This window comes from Lineus longissimus, chromosome 5 (assembly GCF_910592395.1).
Source record: "Lineus longissimus chromosome 5, tnLinLong1.2, whole genome shotgun sequence".
NCBI classification, from domain to species: domain Eukaryota; kingdom Metazoa; phylum Nemertea; class Pilidiophora; order Heteronemertea; family Lineidae; genus Lineus; species Lineus longissimus.
The window spans coordinates 3601562-3622923 of NC_088312.1; the positions used below are offsets into that span (position 1 = coordinate 3601562).

A 21362-nucleotide genomic window follows, 5' to 3' on the forward strand; every position below is an offset into this window, starting at 1 on the left:
ATCACAGGGACAACCTGGGCTGATTGTTCAGGTCAACTAATTAATTACGTTGTAATTATTATGCTCAAAATCAATTAATGAAAATAAAGATTAGGGTAATATCAACCAAACAAGTGCGAAGGAAGTGTAAGTTAATTGATTGATTTTGGTGACTAGACTCAAAATGAATTCAAGTGTTTCAGAATGCAAACCATGGGCATAAAACATCACAGATTTGACAACCCTTGAAGGCACAGTCCCGGGTACGGTACTCTCTCAATCCCCAACAAACGTCCAAGGGAGCGAAACAACTTCGATCTGGAGCGAAACGACTGGGGCGAAAAGGTCAGGCAGCGAAACAACGCAATTCTGCTAAACTTCCTTGCAGAAAATTTAGGCGAAGAATTTCAATGGCTATAAAATAAAAGTATTAAAATACTACCAAACCAAATGAATATTTATTGACGTAAAATAAGGTTTTATAATATTCTGAATCGAACCGACTCTATTTTAGATCAATTGTAAATCTTTCTGCAATATTTACACTGTTGCTATGACATTTGTTGCTGCCGAACAAAATCACAGTCTAACCGGAAGTAAGCAGGTCCTTGTCTTCACTTGTTTTTCTCGAAATTTCTCCCTTTACAATCTACTACATCATTAATCTAGGCACACAAAGTGTCATATTTAGATCAGTCTGCGAGAATCAATTAGTGGTAAGTAGAGATTGTTGTTTAGTCATTGAAATCGAGCAAATAACAGCTAATCTGACAACGAAACTCGAGAAATGTATCATCATTCATAGTATGTTAACACATGGAGGTATTATTAATAATACCTCCATGGTTAACACAACAGACTACAGTTCATTTGTAAAACTTAAATCTTAATTTGGAATTAAAGGCTGTGCACTCTGACTCAATCTGTGGCCTGCTGCAATGTGTGTCTTTAATAGAGTGAGTCTTATTATTACATATCACTCGGTCTTTACTCTCTGCTTTGATTGGGAGATAAATCACAATCACGACATATCATCGCCATGTCGGAACATTGAAGTGTTGCCAAATATTTATTGGGAATTAACATGATGAATGACATGATGATGTAAACATTCATCTGTCTCACAATTGCTAATACCATAGAATTTTATTTCAGATATATTCCAAAATGGTTAAACTTCACATCAAGAAAGGCGATGAAAGCCAGTTTCTTTATGAAACAACAGTCAATATCCCAATCGACGAACTGATGAAGGATGTAGTGGCCATCTACAACGGGAGGTTGAAAGTCAATAGGATATGTGAAGGTAGCTTACTCACTATTTCTTCTGGTGATATACAGGTGTTAGATATTCTTTTGTGATGAGATTGCAACACAACAATAGCTTGCACGCTAAAAAAACCTAGATTATTTCTGTACGGATTCAGTTCTAAACACAACAATATCTATTTGTTGAGAACGATACTGGAGACTTGCAATGCTTTTCAGTTTCCTGTCCAGTCTTCCATATTTATATGGTTACATAATCTTTTCAGAAATCAAAAGCCTGGCGGAGCATGGTATCATGATGCCGCCAAACATGCAAGGTCTGACAGATGAACAGATTGAAGAGTTGAAGCTGAAGGATGAATGGGCAGACCGCTGTGTCCCTAGTGGTGGCAATGTTTATAGGAGAGATGAAATTGGAAGGAGAAACGGAATGGGTGAGTCTAGTTAAAACTGTGGAGTAAAAAAATTAACATGTGTCTCACATTCTTATGTTGATTTCTGGCAATCGGGCATATCTGGTGTGACCAACTGCAGTGGATATTCTCTATTCAGGATATGGATGTGTTGTTTATGTTAGCTTTTCTTTAGAGGTATCCTGATAACAGGTTACAAATAACTAAACTGTCTCTCACTGTTACTTGGCAGTGGACGCGCATTTTGATGTATCAATTACAAAAACATTTGATTCTCTTTTTTAGCTCCGAATGAACAGATGGCAGAAATATTGACAAAAACTGTGAAAGAAGCAAAAGATGACGTATCAAATGTAAGTACACCATTTATTTATGGGTGGAATTTGATTCTTATCAGCCATGAAAGTTTGACACTTCCCACATACTGGCTCTATGGATAAGATCTTAGCATCTCGGCATCAGTGCCAAGGTCAGATTGAGGTCAAAAAGTACATTTTTGGTGCGACTCATGTGAAAATTCAGGTGAAACAAACAGAAATACATGAAGTTGTATCCTTAGTTACTTCAAAAACTGACATCTTTTCACTTGTTTGTAGAAAAATGTTGCAGCCGACAGGTGTGTCACACAAGTAACGGTAAAAGATGCCTTAGATAAACTATGTGGGGCGATCATGATAGTTTACCCAATGCAACTGCCGCCTCATGATCCAATCCGTATGGAATTTGAGAATACAGAAGATTTAACCGGAATGCAGGTAAGATGGATTGCACTATTAGAGTACACAGCAACCCAGCTGATGTATAGTCAAGAGTTACTTTTGTACAAAATTATGTATATCTCAGGAAATATACCCCCATAAAGGCCAAAATCAAGGTTAGAATTGCTTTTGAAAAAGTTCAGCACTAGAATGTATCATTAATAAGACCAACTTGCTTACCGGTAGCAAGTTTTCATAAAGACTTCGGTTTTTATGAATACCGGTACTTGTATAATAATAATTATATGAAATGTTACAAGTTGAGATGATTTTCTTCCAGGCCTCTTTAGAAGTCTTAGATGAGGCCAATGCTTCCCTCTGGTGGGCTGGTAAAGAAATGATCAGGGGGAAGAAATTGATGGATTTCATTGGCAAAAATGAAAAAACGAAAATCATAGCCAAGCTACAGAAGGTAGGTTCATTCTGTCAAACAAGTTGAATGCATGCCATGCATTTTATCATAGAGCTGTTGCAAGTGTCTTCAACGCACAGGATCTTCTGAAGATTTTAACCCTTGCCGTCCACTGCTGACATGGTACCTAACTGGTGGAGCTCTGCTATAGTTGTGAAGCATAGTAATGTATCAGCATTTCCTTCATACCACAGAGAACCTCAATGGAGACCAAATGAAAGAGATAAACTCACCCTTTTTACACTTATATCAGTCCATGATAATTTTGCATTTCAGAAAGGAGCAGGTGCTCCATCTCGAGAACCTGTTGTCAGTGAAGAAGAACAAAAACAGATGATGGCATATGCATATAAAAAGCAAGAGGAATATAAGGTTTGTGTAGATTATTTCAATCGTTTGACAACACATTGTTCCTGAACTCGTCTCTGACAAGAACGCTTCTTCAAGGGAACTGAAATGAGATGAGTGAGGCTCTACTCAAGAATGGGTGTATTGAATTGTAGATTTAGGCCTGGATGGATATTTTTAGGTCAGTTCAGACCGCACAATAATACAGCCTTCATTTATCGAAACTAGCTTGTCTGAAACTATCTTTTTTACTTTCTTCCTCCTTAGAAACTCCAAGAAGCCGATGACACTTCATACCTTGACTCTGCCTGGGCTGATTCAAACTCCTTAAAGAAGAGCTTCCAGGGAATACGAGATATCAAAATGGGACCGAGATAGGGAGGGCATTAAGGACACTGATCACCAAACTGTATTCTTGTGACATTTTTCACCTCATTTGGATATGCTTCATGTCATTAGAGGTACGCCGTGAAGTACAATTCAGAAGCATTTGAGAAAGTATACCAGGGGTGGTCGTGGATCAAAGACTCGGATAAAGAGTGGGCACCCTGCCCTAACTTTTCAGACTTTCATGGTCAAATTCAAAGATTATGAAAACCATGCGTTTCCCATGTTGTTAGGCTAAACCCACTTGGGGAATCAGACCTTCAAAGAAATGTCCAGTTCTGTGGAAGTAGTGTCTAGCAATATCAGCTGCAGTGTATTCATACTACATTCATTCACTGACTGTAGGATGGTCACTTCTAATCCTAATAAAATCTAACTTCATTCCTGGTTAAGGAAAATCATCATTCCGTCCAACACATTCAAGTGTTACATGTTCAGCGTCAATTGAAACATCTGCTAGAATTATTCAGGAAAAGTTGTAAATGAAAAACCATTGGAAAATCAAAATTGACTCGGTCATAATGTACATGTAATTATTGTGTTGTCATATTTTGCTGCATGTCAAATAAAATGGTAATTTTTTTCAAGATTTTTTCTTGATTGCTTCTTTAATAACGTCATACGGTACGAGCTAACAGAGCCAGCAGTAAAGCTAGCTTTGGAGAATTATCATCATTATCATCATCAGCCTCATGGTCCCGGTTTTGGCCTTTGCCTGCATTTCAAGTCCTGCTTAGCTAGGCTGTTTTCTGATTGTGACGTATCACAGAGGACAAACAAATCCTTACACAAGAGCATTGGGAACGTTTGAACGATGGAGCATTTCAAATGCAGTTGCGGTCATAGCACTGGATCCATGTTTCCTCCGCAGTCCAAAGCCTTAAAATTCATAAACAGCCAGGTAAAAGACCACGGAGCATCTCATTAAGGCATGTTTCAGTGCTCGTATTCATGGCTGCCATAGTCCATTGTTCAATATGAAATCAAAAACAAATTGTACTGAATATTAATATGTTTATTGATCTTACAAAAGGACAAAACTTTATACAAAATCCATGGCTTTGTCATGATGCATAAGTTTGACTCTATGAACAAAATTGTCGGTAGCATTGTCAGAATGGCAAGAAATAGAAGCTGTTGTGAACTGATGCAGGCTTTTGGATGTCGACCATGATTGAGTTGTTATAGGGCCATCTTATGAGTTGAAGAGGTTGCTACAGGGATGAACTCCAGAACCAAGCAGAAAGTCCATTCACGGTCCATATCTTTGCCCTCGGATTTTGCTGGGAATCAGACAATCAATACAAATGCTTAAATTTGATAAACCACACTACTACAATACTACATCATTTATTTATTTACAAATGAAATGATTACAGAAATCATAAATTTACAAACGAGCACCTTCAATTATGTCGGTAGACATCAGCAATAAATAGGTTCATTCAGAAATAAAAACGCCATGTCACTGTGTTCAGATTCTAGTACAAACGTTTTGAGTCAATTGAATCCACAACCAGTTGTGCTGGGCAGGATAAATGCGAGAAAAGTAAAATAATTTGCTCATGATTGTACAGAAATCTTTCCTTCCCAAAACTATTGGATTCAATTAACAATTATATACCTTGGGATCGATCATGATCCTGAAGGCTTATACTCTCATCTGAAAACATGCAATGCAGCATATAAAGAGAACCCCAGTGTTTGCATGTTAAAGACCGCAAGAATCAATGATCAAATTTAGGTGACACCCAAGAAAACTGAACTGAAAATGAAAATGAAATTAGCACATTTTGTCAAAACATAGCTGTCTTACACGGTTTTCCTCATAAAGAGATCAAAGTCTAAGCTGATATTTTGATATAACAGTACCAACAAGTTGGGCTAGGCACTTAAGGAAACATCAGTACCTTCTCTGCTGCTGCAAGCCCAACCCTGCGTAGTCAGTCAGGGCAATTCTATCTGATATCGACTAGATGAAGGGCTCCACAAGGGGTCCATTGATTGCTCAACATTGTCTGTGCCAGGACTAGGAGCCAAGCAGTTACGGTCGCAGCTCAGCTCAACCTACCACAAGGACAAGTTTTGTAGAATCAGCTTCTTGACTACCCCTGTCATTGCCACGTCACTATAACTCGTCTTCTCCATTAAAATTACACAAAAATCATGCATAGAAAAATGGGCATCTTTTAATGGCATCATAAAATACTCATACAAACAAAATCCTAACTCCATCACGTGTAGTAATGATTCAAAGTTCGATTACCCGATTCTCCACTCGTGCGGAGCGGTACACGACTATTATACCGTATGACCTCAATCCCGTTACCCTGATCGCTCTGGTTACTTTGAACAGTATCTGTATTATACGCTAACGGTATATCTGCATCCTCCAAGAGAAGACTGTGATGCGCCCCAGGTGGGCGGCTGAGCCGTCTTCCCCGTATTTCTTCTGGCGTTATTTCGACAGATTTCTTTTTTCTGTTTTGTCTGTGAGTGACGATTTTAAAGATGATGACTAGTAAAAGGCAGACAAGTCCTCCACATGTTCCAAGGACGAAATATAAGATTGCTTTTTCCCTGTGGTCTGAAAAATAGATGAAGAGATTTATATACTGAATTGTTGCCTAGCATGGTGACAGAAATGAACCCCTTGATCCTCCAGTCTGACGACTGGTGTGTTGGCCCATTCAGAGCTCTTCTGCATTTCGAGTTCCTGAGTCAGCCTCCCTTTATGCCTAATGCGGTTATTTAATTGACTCACACAGTTTGAGTAACTTGGATGGTAGCATACTGTGCATTGATAAACAATTGCCACAAGAGGAAATGCCAAAGATGAAGAAATTTGTTTATAAACCTCCTCGAGCTGGTTATCATCGCACAAGTATAGAATATAAGTTATCTGGTTTGTGCCAATCATAACTCACCTAAAATGAAATTATATGTGCTGATCCAGTCTGATATGAAGCCGATCATGAACTGGTTCGATGATGATAATGATGTGTTGCAGACTTCCTCCTCGGTCGGAAGAGTTGTCCCTGAAAATGAATCAAAGAAAGGTCAGCTGGAGAACTGTGATATGCAACTTGAGACCAAAGACCAGGGGCCTACTGCAAAACAGGTCAAGCGTGGTTGCAACTTCCAAATAGATGCAACATCAAGGCAAACAAGGTAGATGACTGATACCACCTCAAAGGGTCTCCAAGACGTTCAAATATGCAATAAAAGTGCCTTTTGGTGGCCTATGAGTTCCAAACTAATGTTTGCACTCAAATTGAGATGAACAGTGACTTTGTCAACATTAGTAACAGTGCCACAGAGACAGAAAGCAAGATTGTGATTGAAGACAGAGATTGAGACATGGACATGCAGGGAGGGGTGCGTGATGACGCTTCGAGATGGAAACAACACCCGATATATAACCAGAATCCTTGTCGGCAGCTTTCTGCCCTTTACAAAGATGGAGGAAAATATCAGGGTCTAAGTTTTCATCTGGTAGTGACAATGTGTACCTGAAGGCGAGTGCAGACTAGTGTCAACAGAGATAGTGGTAGACGAATCAAGAGTGGACGTATCACCATCATAATTTGGCTGACCGTTAATGCTCAGATGACTGCTGCCAGTTTCCTCCGGTTCCCAATTCGTTTGAATCGGCAATTTAGGTTCTTGCTGGATTGCGTCAGGGAGATCAATTTCCACAGGCCGAGGACGAGGTTTCCGCCGATCCTTTTCGAGGTCTGGTGCGACATGACCACGTATTGATGGTTCTCTTTTTAATTCTTTTAATATTCTTTTCTGAACTGAAATATATGAAAATAAACAGTCAAAGAAAAAAACAGGTCAAAATGTGAGGATTAAAGTATTTTCACCTGGTAGGCCAGGTGTTGACAGATTTCTATCTTTGAAGGCCTTCCTTTTGGAAATTCATGTGACATTCTCTCTAAATAGAAATCAATGCAGTGTAATCTGCTGCAACCAAGCAGATAACACAACACAATGTCCTTGAAGAAACATGAAACATGATCGTGCATTCTCTGTGAGAGTGATGAATTATTAACCCCAAGGGTCGATCAATATTCAGCGATTGAATAGGGAAAGACCTTGCCTATTGGGGTGGGGCAGGGAATGCAAGGAAATCAAACCCAGTTGGAAGCGGATATGAGTCAGAGACGTACGGTGGATAGCCAAGCAGATAGTTGGCCCTTTGATGTCAATACAGTATTGGGTGAAATGATGCTCGCATGCGCAGAGGTGAATCATGTTTGGTTTTTTCTGGTACAAAAAGATGGATGCACCTGATAGCTTTCATTGCCATGGTCACTAACGGCAAGCTACTGATTTGAGTATATTGTCCCCATCTTTAGGAGATCAAGTCATTTTGGGATATATAATATTATAAACAATCAAGCTAAAGAGAAAACCTATTCATATCTGACTCCGGAACACACATTTATATTGTGCCCCATGACATCTTATCATATTGTTTCCATGTATTTCCTCCACTGGTTATATCGATGTATACCTGGGGAAAGAATGTTTTGTTATCGGGATAGCGGTTGGAAGGCAACTCAGCCTCATCCAACTCCTGCGCTCATGCTTTCATGCTACGATGTGGCAAAATAACAGCTAGTGCTCTCCTATAAGCATTAACTCATTCATTGCTGCCATGGTTGAATGGTGTTTAAATGTCTTATCGTACTTGACATGATTTTCAATCGGTGAAACTACACTATTTTACAATCGAGGAAAATTTTAGAGCCGTCATTGAAACCACTGTTCAATGAATTCTGGTTCAAATTTAACCTCATGTTAATGGCAGAAACTAAGCCTCATGCGCTGCAAGTGGTAAAGAGCGAATGGTTCAAAGTTTCAAGAGTCATAAGCACCTGGTGTTATATGTAAGGTATCACGTACTTAGTACAAACTGTAGTTACCTTCAATCAATCTTCACCTTTGATATTTTGGAAATAATTCAAAGCTATTCTAGTGTATTTAGCATAGTAGCCTTGCCCTAACGTATGCCAAAACAGGAGCCTGGAGCTATACATTAGTTCCCACCCAACAATAACTTTGTCACCCTCCCTTTTCTGTTACTCATTCAAAACTTAGTCTAATGCCAAATTTTGACCCGAAAAAAATTCAATTTTTTTTTCAAATGAAAGACGGTCTGCCATTTGTTCCACTGCATTGTGCAGGTTATATACCTGAAATATTATTGAAAGTTAACACCTTGATGGGTTGATTAGCTCTACAGCCAGCTAATCCAAGGTAGACATTACCGTCTATGAAATAATATCATGGTTAGATGCTAACATCAACATAGGTATTGCACAAGATGAAAGGTGATAACCCACCAACATGTATAATATACTATATAACAACATTAGCGAAGTTGAAAATCTGGGGATGATTAAGTTTTCCTGCAAAAATTGCTGAACTTTGTCATAAGTTCAAAATTCTGAAAGATTTTGGGGGCTGATGATGTTTCTTCTTGAATTTGAGCAGAAAAAAAACAAGTGAAAAAAATATTTGGACTCAGAAATTCTTTCATCCTTCATTGTAGAATTTTTTCACCAAAAAGCAACTCACCACAAGTAAATATCACATGAAGGTATTTTTTCATCCTGGGCGGACAGGGGTCTCCAAAAATATGTTCATTGGCTTCGACCATACATTGACGTCTCCCGTGGCAGCGCTTCATCACCTCATCTAAAGTATATGTTGATTGGCACTCTGAAATAAGCAGGGTAATTTGAAAAGTGTTGATCTTGATGTACAATGATGAGGAGTGAATCGGGTTGAGAAGAATCACAGAGAATGGGATAGATGAACATTCCTGAATGAGTTCCCAAGTCACAATTACCTTGATCCTCGTCGCCTGAGTAGGACGGACACTCGTCAGTCCCCTCTGCTGTCCGTCCAAACATGGCAGAATAAATAGCTATACGAGTTTTCTTTTTTGGACAGTAAAGCACCATTTCTTGACCTTCACAGGCTAGCTGACTTTTGAATTCATCTGAAGAAAAGAAAGTGTTGAGATTAGACCATCCTGACTCATCTTAAGCTGACATTTACAATTATAGATATGCTCGAGCTGAGCAGAATTGTGCAAATTCAAATCCTTGAAGGTTCCATCTAATCTAAAGTATGACATTTTTCCTTTTCGTTACAACTGCCCACAACAATAATTCATCTGAACCTGGGTCCATCTCATTCATCAAACAAAAATTTAAAGACAATCGGGACTCCACTTATTTCATTGTGATTGTTAAGGTGCGAGGTGAAGATTTAAAACAAGAAAGACATGGTGAGGGTTATGAAAATGTGATACGGCCACCAAGACCCTTGAGTAACCCAATAGGCAGCGATTTCACTTGGCAGCAATTTAGACATTTTGGTCCAAACATGAAGAACAATAACTACATCTATTGGTAGTATTGCAGAACATGGAAAGTTATTGTTGCTGACATCAATACGGTTGAGACAGGACAAGAAAAGAGACAAAACTGTTAAATGGAGAAGTTTTGAAAGGAATATTACCAGTAATTATAATGCCTCTGAAGAGGTGGTATCCTGAAAACCAGATTCAAATTTAGAAATGCTCATTCAGAACACTTTCTACTCATAGGATTGGTGTGGCGCCACACTATATTTCTAAGATTGGCACACTATACAGAGGTCGGGGAAGTGGCCACTTTTTTATTTGGCACTCACAGCTGTCTGGAGCATATATGCTAACTAAATGCCGATTGCCGGGTGTCTTCAAACTGTCATAGATCCCGTCATAGATGAGTGAAACTTGTGTACACCGAGTGGTTTAAAACTTACTTGGTCTACACTTATAAGCAACTTCTAGGTATTTCGTTGTGCCGGCACAAGGATCCTGTCCAAATGTGTCTGACGTTGCCTCCACTGAACAATGGCGTTTTTCCTGACAAGCTTTTAGCACCACCTGCAAAGATAGAAAAAGAAGCCATTATTGATTTACCACTTTTCAGACTCTTCAAAGAAAAAAATCACAGCCATATTTAGAAGTTCTTCACCGCAATAGATGACTTCTAAGCTTTTTTTGCATGCAATCATGATTGCAGGTCATAGTGATTCAATTTTCTCTTCTGAGGGCGCTTTAGTATTCAAATTTCTGCAAATTGGTATAAGGGAGCAGGAGGGCCCAAACTGAAGATGATGGTACATGTAACTAATGTAGCAGTCTCCGATTGGTGAAACCATGGAGGAATTTGTAGAGCGCTTTTTTGGTGAGGCTGTGACACTTTTAGTGAATCCATGTACACGGAGTACAACACTCTCCAGGTAAATGGTTTTACTACACTGACAGGTGCCAGGTCATCCACAGAATCTTCACAAAAAGTAGCAGTTCTGTTTCAGAGCTTTCTCCACCGGGAAAGATTACAACACAGCACCGTGCCAAGAGATTTGAAAAGCAACAAAAGTACATGAATACTCACAGAAATAAAGAAGAATTTGAGAAAGATTTCTGCAGTACCGGCAGTAAGAAGATGCTCCGGCATATTGCAACCTCGGTGGAACTTTAGACATGCTACCAGTCTGAGAGGAGAGAATGGAGCTTATCGCTACACAGAGCTATTTTCATCAGCAGAATTGCCTCTGAGGGTTATCAAGATAAATAAGACACTGACTCCAGGGAGGATGGAGTTGCATTGGGTAGAAATAGAATCATTGGATGCATGTGTTTGCCGGCTCCAATGCACCTATCTGTAGTGAAACATGTTGAAAAGATGATAAGATTTGTTCGAAGTCAAGAAAGACCACTGAAAACTCATAGCTGGTGAGTCAGGGCTGGCAATGGTGGGCAGTTCAATGGGTACTGTCAACCCCATTATTTTGGCGCACATACTATTTTTGCAACTTGAACCTGACACACCCTCCTGGATCAGCTTATGGAGACTTGACCATGAACCATAATTTCAAAATGGCAGGTCATTGTGAGTATAATGAAATCGATCACTTGAGCCATCTCAAGGCCAGAGCCAGGGGTGTGTTATTTGATCAAACAATTCTCAATATCAAATTTATGGATCTCGGTCATTGCTTGTGGAGCCAAATGGATTTGTATTTAGATTGTAACAGCAGAGGTGTTGACACAAGATGTAGATGGAGATTGAAATGTAGTAAAATCTTCACAGCGTCCTTTTTGATATCACAATGAAGAAAATCATTCTTAACTTCGTAACTTCTTATTGCTGTGATATGATGGCCCTCCGGCACCATCCAACAACAAGTTCAGAGGTGTAGCTTCAGTTCAATTGTTACAACATAGATGTCACTCAGGTATTTCAATAGTCGTCTCCTCGCACACATTTTAACCCTTTTTGTCATGCTATTTATGAAAACATGAGAAGCAAAAGGTTTCTTGAACAGTTGTGCAAAAGTTACTTTTTGTTACTGACAATAATTGTAACAAGACGGCATATCACACACAATTGTATCTATATACTGTACAGGGTGTTATAGTAAGCTATTTATTGACATGTACTGATGTAGTTTCAAATATTAGAGCATGTTTACCTGAAGGCCAGACCAGCTCTAGCAGAAGAATCATTCACAGATTTGAAAACCATTGCCAATCAGCCCATAGGGAAACCAATTATTTAACATGCATCCCATCTTGTTTTTAGAAATCGGGTAATCAAACACCTCAACTATTTCTTCTTTCATCTCTGAATGATACACATGCACAGGTGGTTCTCCTTTTGAACAAGCACTGCTTAACCCAACCATGAAGCCTGCTCCATTCAGTTACCAGAATCCTGTTTTAAATTAGCCACCCCACAAACTTGTATATCGAATGCAACAACATAACCTTTTTAAATATTGCATCGTCTCTGCAATGAAGAAATGATTGTATATGCAGCACCTTAGATTTGGGTCATTTTCTAAAAACATGGTTTTTACAAAAGGTTCCTGTATGGATTTAAAAAATATCAATTTTGATAAAATGGCTGCACTCATTTCATTCAATAGTAGAGGATTTCTACATTTCAAGGACCTTTTAAACCATTCACATACTTTAAAGCGGCCAGAAGGACCCTTTATGGTGTAATGGAAGGCCAGAAGGGTGTTTGCCAAGAGTCCATAATGTAAGGGGCTATTTCAGTAGTGGACTCAAGATCAACCAAATAATGAAGTAAAGCTGGTATTCATATGATTACATCCTATTCGTTATATTTTTCTTTGATCGCATCTCAAAGTAGTTTGAAGGCAGAAAAGTTCCCATCTGTTTTCTTCCCTCACATGATTCTGTTTCATTGGATCAGCACCCAACACCAGTTGTCTTTGACACCGCCCCTCATATCATAATGCAAGAGTAAGTGTCACCCAGCCACAGACAATTCTCTTCTCATGACCGCAGTCATTTTAATATCTTTATTGAGCTGTAAAAGTGTTTACTCTGTGTTCAAATCAATTTCTGAAGTAGGCAATCAAATAACAGGATATTAATTAACCATTACCAACTCATTGTTGTCGGACATGCTCAACCTTGCAGTGGCCAGATGATGGTAAATATTGCTGACAAAAATTTGAATTTTCCCTGGATAAAATTCATGTGTGTGCTGAGGGAGTTTCATGTTACAGCATATACCAGAAGCTAATGGACTATATGGTTATCAGCCATTGGTTTGTCCATAGATGACAGCTCATGCAAGATTTGAACAGAAAATGTCAATGCATCTTATGATACGACAACATTTTGAATTGAGCCATTAAGTCCGCCATTTCTAAGATGACAGGGACACCCAAGAAGTCTGGACCACCACTTAGCTCATTTCATAAGCTTGCAATCCTGTGGCTTCGATTGTGATGGGCTTTTAAAGTTGTTGCCTTTAAAAGCCACAGCAAGAATTTGAAAGGATGTTTATTTAGACATTTCCAAGATGATAAATTGGTTTATTTGCATAGGTTTTCAATGGTCACCTCAGTTCACCTTATGAACTGTTTTTGACATTCATGACCAAAACAAGCTTTTGTGAGGGAAGCATTTCATCACTTACACAACACTACATTTATTCCTAATAGCAAGGGACACAATGCAAATGGCTACTGAAATCCATAAGGTCTAAAGGACACACTTAACAGTAAATGCTGTATTGGGCAAGTCGACTAAGTCTCTAACAAAGATCGAGTACTACAGTCACTGCCAATCAATCACAATCACCATTGGTCCCAACAAAGGGTGTCATTTTCAAATTATCATCAAATGTTCCGCTACGAGGAGTTACATGGTCATAAAATTTCACGGGATATAATGACGGGGTCAAGCAGGCATCTAATACCCCACAACAATGCAGGGCGTGACCTTGAACTTGGACAAGTATACGCCCTTCAGGTTCACTTTCCACGAGCGCTCGCAGTTCTTATACTGGGTGTATTGTACGCGCCGGTCACCGATCCAAAGGTTGACCGCGCTCGACGTTGCTTAACTTCCGCTCTGGGGCCAACGCGCCAACCACTGGGCCATAAAGGAATTCCCTCATGGCCGGCGGGTTAAGCCGTGCCATATACCAGGGGGTACTATACACTGGGTAGTATTATATCAGGGGGAACCAACAGACGAAGATGAAGGCAGATGCAGAGAAAATCTATTTGACTATAATGGTGCTTGAAATCTATACATCCACCTGGTCAGTTCTCATACACTAAAGACTGCTTTGTCTGAATGATCAATAGGCTGATCTTGACAAAGAGATTAAAATAAGTTGACATTAGTATCAAAAAGTAGCAGAAACATAGCAACAGAATCAGAAATGTATAAGTAATTTTTTTGAGTAGTTTTCATCTGAAGACTTTGCAACTAACTACTATGTACATCAAAACCACAAAAATGCCAGATGGCAACTTGATAGCACTAGCAGCTAGCTAATCTTATCAGAGGGGACATCTGGTGAAAAATTCTTTTGCACTGATTTTTTTTAAGGAAACTCAACAAAACAGCAGATTTACATATTTGAGGTTGATGTGACAGACATAGCCTCGCCATCTGTCATTATAAATAAACTGAGTCAGTGACCTTTTTTCGGAGAAAACTCATTTTCAAAATTGACCATGAATGGCCCTTTCAATTAGTGAGAATGACCACCCTTTCCTCATTCTGAGTATCCTGTCTATATCGATGTCTTCGTTGCTTTTAAAACTTCCACACAATCATGTCAGTTTGCTCCAATTTGACATTACCACTGTTCTCAACTTACCAGAAAACTCAACTAATGTGTTTGGATGTAAATTAAAGGTTTCAGATGTACAATATCTTGCACTGCTATTCAAGTCTCTAAATATTGTGTCCTGAGCTCAATCATAGGAGCTGAGATGATGATTACAGGTTTTAGTTAGTGACACATACAAATGACCATTGTCCACCAGTCTGGAGCACCTGCTGAACAAAAGACACCAGAAGGATGACCAAGGGTACCGAGGCTAAAAAGGGCAGCGCCACAATTCTGTCACATCAGGGGGGGATTGGGTCGTAACAAAGTGACAGAATAGGGCTCAGATGGCTGGAGCACAAGATTACAGGATGTTCTAAGAGAGCAACCTACTTATTATAGTATTGGAGCTTATGCAATTTTTATGTGCAAGGTATGGTACATGCAAATACCATTTCTGAAAGGTGATGCTGATAGGTGATTTAGCATGACGACCTTGAATCCAATGCTGTGTCATCAGAATGGTCACAGTCACCGTGTCTCACTCAGTGACATCACCAGCAATGAGTCATCATCATCCCCCTGTGCTGCAACAACCATGACAACAGGACATGCAAGGGTATACGGACACATCATTTCTTCAGTCTCTAGTCATAGTTTCTGTTCACGGATCTGTTGCCTGTGTATCTAGGAAGAATCTACTGAATTTGGGTGTAGGGTTCGAAAAGCAGCTGTTTTGCCATGATCGACAAAATGGCTGTATTTGCAACTACATGTATCATGAATATTCACGTATTGGTGACCAGTTATATGGTTCATAATGGGAAGATGATAATGTCAGTTCATAATAGGGTTGATTGCAGTAATCCACAACTGGTATATACTCTCTGCATCAGAGGACATAATCCTTCTCTATGTGGTGGACTCAATGTCAAATCGATCTTGGTACATCACCAGGGTTTGTCAGGATAATAGAACAAAATTGCTATTGTGTCCAAGGGTTTAATGGATAAGTCCATTGGAGACCTGCAGATGACAGACATTATTTGAGGCTATACAGTCAGAAGGGGAAAGAATTATCCAAAGGCTGTACTTTAAAGCTAAGACAAATCTGTCTTCAATTTGAAACAACCTTTCACATCAAATTTTTTATCATGTTATGATACTTGGATTCTGACATTTTTTATGTGAAAAGTGAAGTACAAGTTTGGGTAATTAATTCTTTTTTATAGCTGATCATCTTCCTGGAGATGATGGCATATTTCCTGTGACCTTTATTATGGGTTGGGTCTATAGGAAGAGAAAAATTCCCAGGAGATCGTCATACATGCATAATATGCAGGGAAGAAGTTGTCCAAAACCAATATACCAACTGAGATATATTGGGAATTCTTTGCGTGAATTTGAGTGACAGGTATTGTCAATCAGGAACATTATCAAAAACAGATTAAGATTTTTTTCATATTCGGGCTTTATTCACGATTAGCTTATAAAGCTTGCACCCTTGAGGACATGATAAAACTGAATAAGTTCAACAAGCAATAACATAAAGAATGTCTCGCTGGTATATTTGCTGATATGATTAGCCTTAACCACCCAACACACCCAATATCCTCAGAACTGGCAACCTGGTTCCAGAATAGCAATGTTTGAAATGGAAAATACATGTATGTGAAGCTTTTTATTGAAGCAGTCTATGGCTTGGTGTCAAGAAATATAAACTGAGATTTGATGGCATTATTGCTGACTATGAGGCCTTTACGAATAGAAATGTTATTCGTTACTGTAGTTCCTTAGTTGTCTCATCAAGACTGCTTTGGTAGACTTCAAGGCAGAAGGCAGAAGAAGAAATCTGCCAGAAATCTAGCTATATCTTGAACTTACCTCAAGGGATGTTGTAGCCAGACAATTCGTATCCTCTTCCTGAGATGACTGAGGTAATAAGCTGCCTGGTTTCGATGGACACATTTGATGACTAGGGACTTGGCGGCCAAATTGTGCAAACTGGATGCTCAAAGTTGTATCTTGGGGACATCGCAGTTTCAGCGTTTCACCACTGCATGCATGCTCCTGAAATGTGTACAGGGTGCTCGATAACCGACCTGAAAATATACCAAATCAATTCGGATTACTGTGTTTGGCTGTTTTTTTGCTGAAAGGTTGCACAGCACAGAGTTATCAAATTGTAAGAAGCCTTTTGTAGTCATCCTGACAAACAAACTATAGTTAACAACCGCATATTCTTTTTTGAATAAAGTTTCAGAGTTATCGCCCTATGCAATGTAATAAAAGAACCATAGAACCCATACCAAGAGTTAACTGCGCTCTAGTGGCTGTGGTTCACAGCTTGAAGAACACTTGGCAAGGAAAGTATGCCTACTTGTAATGTCTGAGCTTCAAGCAGCCACCTTTTGAAAGGTATGTCAGGGACCATCTCAAACAGGTTGAAGCAGTGGCAATCCCTTGCCTAAAGAGAAAGAAACTCCCCAGTGGTGTCTCAGTGGCATGCAGAGCCATGTTCCAGACACCACGTTCTTCTTCAAGCTGATAACTTCTTCAGTTCAGGCCGATGAATATGGCACTTGGCAGGGGTTCGATCATCTCATAGAATAGGAGCAATTTCAACCCAATGTCAAAGCTCAAATAGGTACTGTGTGGACCAGTGGCATTCAGAGCCAGACAGTTATCCAGTGGATCATGAATGTGAAAACTGTTGACAACAATAAGGCCTTGGATATAAAATGTAAAATCATCCAGCAGCTATTTTCGTACATTTGTATACCCCAAAGATGTCAATATGAGAATATCCTAGTAAAACTCAACGGTGCATGAGAACATCAGTATACCTGGCCATGTACACGGCAAGTCTCATTTAGCAACCATAAACATGCATTTTTATTTTTTCCCTCCAACAGCTGGATTAGCTGTAAAAATAGTAGGTAAATTTGACTTGAGTGATAGCTAGCTTTCTGTGATAAAGCTGGAGTTATAAACACCTTCCTTCAACAGGTCTAATCAGTGTTATTGATGAGCATTATCATAGAGATGGCGCCAACTTCTGAAATGATAACCGATGATTGGCTTCTCATCAGTTTTAATGATGATGATAAGCTCATAATTATACAGTGGAACCTCCCTTCGTGGACACCTATCCTATTCGGGTCATACCTCATCTCATGAAAATATCTTTAAAAGTTTGCTGAGCCCGCTATATAATGTGACCATGCCAGTAGGAAGGATAGAGGCACAAGTCTGAGTGCCCTTTAAAACCTGGGAATATAGTAAAATTCTGCAGATGAAACTTCACACTTTAGCGCCCCGCAAAACTTTAACATTCCTCAGGCATTGGTTAGAGCTGAGCAGCAACCTCCAGCAAAACTCAATCTAGCTGCACATCCATGCCATTCCATGTGCTATTTAGACAACTGGCTTGAGAGGAACGTCTACCTGCTGGTTCTGCCTTGAAGTAAGGCAAGCATGAAATTAAGAAAGTCTTGAAATTGGATATGATATCCATATATACTGTATATATACTTTAAGAGAACATGAATCCAAGACGGGCCACAGAATTGTAAAGCCATGGACCAAAAACTAGACCACTCAGCGTAAAATTGGTCCATTTCACTAGGACTTCAAAATCATAAGTCATTAAAACAGTGGATGAAAGTTGGTCGACAACAGCCCCGGTTCTTGCTGAACAGCTTCCCCCAGCTGGTGATCAGAACTCCCAGGCAAACCCCTTCAGAGTTACACTCAATGATTCTCCAATCATCCTCTCAGACATGCCTAACCTGATGCTGACATCTCATGCGCCATCCTGTTCCACGGCACCAATAGCTACCCCATCAATTCAACACCAAAAAGGGTCCAAAAGACCCATGCTAATTTTACATAATTCCACAAAGGGTTCTATTTTAGGGAGCATGCCAGGGGCGTATGTCCACATCATTACTCCTCAAAGGGTCAAAGCAAGTCCCTTACAGGGAAGGATTGGTACTCTTCCCCTCCCACTGAGCGATATTGTCAGGATGAAAGCGGTGATTTGGGATAATTTTATGGCCAATTATGAGCCAATGTATTTCCACCAGGTTGGACACTGCTGATTAAATAAAGGCCAGCTTTCACCAGTCCACCAGTGAGCCAGTGAGCTCAAAGAGATCAGGAATTTTGGACATGCCTGATCTCCAGCAATATCAAGACCTGGGAGAGAGAGAGAGGGGTGCACAAAATTAGAATTTTTAAGACATTTGAACTTTTCATTTAAGATATACACTTTCCAACTGATTTTAATCACCACAAATGTCAACCTGAATTCACAAACCCCCTCGTTTTTTCTTGGACGATGTGGTCGCAGGCCAAGACTTTCCCTTAGTTGCTGTTCCGATTTATCAATGAAAACTCCCCATTTTTACAGGTGTTTCTAAGACTTGCTTCCTTTTATTAAAATGCACTTAGGCCCCCATGTAGTGCAAAATAATACAAAAAATGCAAATAATGTATATGGATCCCGGATTGGAGGTTCTGACTACTTTTTTCCCACGCCGCTATACAGGATAAGTGCAAAGTTCTTGACCTCAACTTCTCAATTTGTGGAAAGAATGGGCTTTCTTATAATGAAAGCTAACTGCATGTTTATATGCTAATATTTTAATCTCACAGAAACACAAAAGCAATTCAACTTTTGTCTTTGTGTTTTACCTCCTGTTTTGCTTTTGCAATTTCATTAAATCGGTACTTAAGTAAGGTGGGACTTAACGAGCCAGAAAGCCCTCCTCCTATACCCTTTGTACACAAAGTCATAAGCCATGGTGGTACCAACAGTTTTAATTACATCCAAAATTGTGCACAAACAGTAATGTCTGAGTAATGAATAGAAATATATTCATCACATTTACTTCTTTTGCTATTACAAAATGTATGTAGGTTGCAGTTTCTTTCACTTTCGACATGTTCAAAATTCAGACAGCTCTGGGCATTGTTTGTGATCAAATTAAAGGAGGACCCCTTTCAAAAATGCTGATGTGTGTAACACATGAATAGCCCTAGCTTTCCTGTCATATTTTTTTTATATTTACATATCTCAAGTTAATCACCCTAATTATATACCCTGCACTAATTAAAGTAAACTTGCTAATCATACAAATGGAAAACAGATAGGTGAGAAAGCGGGACAAAGGACACACATTCCAACAGGAGGTATGACAAACTATTATGTAATCCTAAATAGGTCAGACAGTTAGCCCCAGGCTCCACTATGCATTGGTAACACGTTGCCACGGTGCACAGTGCAAGGTGCACAGTGGGAACTGCTGGCTATGCGGTAGCTATGCTATTAGTATTAGTATTAGGTTGTGACATTCATTCCGCCTTCTAGCCATTCTTCTTTCCTTGCGTCCGTTCGGTTACTTCAAGTAAGACACACCCGGCCGACAATGACTGAAAATGAAATCATGCTTATGTCGTCTGCTCGCTGTCAACTCAGTGTCATCTTACTCGGCTATCACAATTGCAGTAACTTTAAACAGAAATCTAGAAGTTTTATAGGCTCAGGAAGTGAAATAATGATTATATAAAAACCTACCATAATTTGAATCACTACTATCCTTTGAATCACTAATGTAAGCCAAGGATGCAAATATCAACCCAAGTGTATTCCAACTCCACGACCACGGCATGGTTAATAAAAGTGGTTAGCGAACAATCTCACGTTTTCTCCCATAAAAGCACGAACGATTTACATCCTGTCAGCGCGATGTCTTCCTAGGACACAGACCTCCGTGAATTCCAAGTTTGGAGGCGAAATCAGGCCTACATTTTGAGAAAATCACGATAATCCACGAGAGTAATCCTGCACTGGCTACAGCATTTCAAGCCGACCACGCTGCTATATCGGGGTCTTATAACAAATGAGCGCGAATGTGAGAAAGTGGGCGGGGCGTGTGGTGCGTCATACGGTGTGTGTGTTTTCAGTGGTTTAGCTCAAAATCTAACACTGGCAACACCAAAAGAGTTGCAAACCTTCTAAGTCAATTGAGAAGGCGAAAAAAGGAGGCCAAGGATTCCTACTGAGAGTTTGTAGGCCTACTTCACAATATTGTCTGAGATGAATTTGTTAGTCTTTGGTTATTTTAAGGGTCCGTGTTTTGGCCTGAAGTGAAACTACCACAATATAGACCCAACAGTTTCAAGTCACAGACATCCTGAGGATATTTTCTCCATCGTGCCGCAAGCATAGGCCTACTACTAGAGTCAGTCGTATGCTCCTCCCCTCAAACACGTAAAGCGCGGTCACCGGGCGCGGTCATAAGCGCCGAGAGAACGTCCTGAAGTTCAGGATGACATGTAGCCTACCGCATTAACGTTATTACCATTATTATCATCATTATCATAAAACCATTTTTATAGCGCTTAATTGAAGTAAACCTAAAGCTCTTTACCATATATTAAAAGATGGACACATTCATTCAAGTCTATTCCCACAAGACCTGGCCCTCTCGTCCAAATTTCGCTCAATTTTCTTCACCTCAGAACCGAGAGCATGGAAAGTGAGAATCAATGTCATAGATGAGATAATGAGCTTCTAACATTTCGGTGACTTTTTAATTTATAAGTTATA

At 39.6% G+C, this 21362-nt stretch overlaps 2 protein-coding genes across 3 annotated transcripts; one reads left to right on the forward strand and one right to left on the reverse strand.

Annotated features, from left to right (window-relative positions):
• Positions 1–559: 559 nt before the first annotated feature.
• LOC135488060 (cilia- and flagella-associated protein 298-A-like) lies at positions 560–4155 on the forward strand. Its single transcript, XM_064772451.1, has 8 exons — positions 560–695; positions 1135–1285; positions 1515–1682; positions 1947–2014; positions 2258–2416; positions 2700–2831; positions 3108–3203; positions 3447–4155. The coding sequence occupies exons 2-8, from the start codon at positions 1147–1149 to the stop codon at positions 3555–3557; spliced, it is 873 nt and encodes a 290-aa protein (XP_064628521.1). The 5' UTR covers positions 560–695; positions 1135–1146; the 3' UTR covers positions 3558–4155.
• A 417-nt stretch (positions 4156–4572) lies between these two features.
• LOC135487992 (protein eva-1 homolog C-like) lies at positions 4573–20632 on the reverse strand. 2 transcript variants are annotated; one of them, XM_064772327.1, is made up of 8 exons: positions 20328–20632; positions 16631–16848; positions 10395–10518; positions 9430–9582; positions 9156–9299; positions 7163–7366; positions 6494–6604; positions 4573–6153 (listed from the first exon to the last, which is right to left on the reverse strand). In XM_064772327.1, the coding sequence occupies exons 1-8, from the start codon at positions 20419–20421 to the stop codon at positions 5801–5803; spliced, it is 1401 nt and encodes a 466-aa protein (XP_064628397.1). In that variant the 5' UTR covers positions 20422–20632; the 3' UTR covers positions 4573–5800. The 2 variants fall into 2 exon arrangements, with proteins under 2 accessions (XP_064628397.1, XP_064628396.1); XM_064772326.1 differs by having other exon boundaries at positions 7079–7366.
• Positions 20633–21362: the final 730 nt, after the last annotated feature.

Excerpts from the sequence above, each read along its gene's own strand:
- LOC135488060 (XM_064772451.1), top strand. The coding sequence starts at position 1,147 with ATGGTTAAACTTCACATCAAGAAAGGCGATGAAAGCCAGTTTCTTTAT. Across the intron at positions 1,683-1,946 it reads TGGAAGGAGAAACGGAATGG|CTCCGAATGAACAGATGGCA; the intron begins GTGAGTCTAGTT and ends TCTCTTTTTTAG. Across the intron at positions 3,204-3,446 it reads AAAAGCAAGAGGAATATAAG|AAACTCCAAGAAGCCGATGA; the intron begins GTTTGTGTAGAT and ends CTTCCTCCTTAG.
- LOC135487992 (XM_064772326.1), bottom strand. The coding sequence starts at position 20,421 with ATGCCGTGGTCGTGGAGTTGGAATACACTTGGGTTGATATTTGCATCC. Across the intron at positions 9,300-9,429 it reads CTCAGGCGACGAGGATCAAG|AGTGCCAATCAACATATACT; the intron begins GTAATTGTGACT and ends TGCTTATTTCAG. Across the intron at positions 6,154-6,493 it reads CACATATAATTTCATTTTAG|ACCACAGGGAAAAAGCAATC; the intron begins GTGAGTTATGAT and ends TCTATTTTTCAG.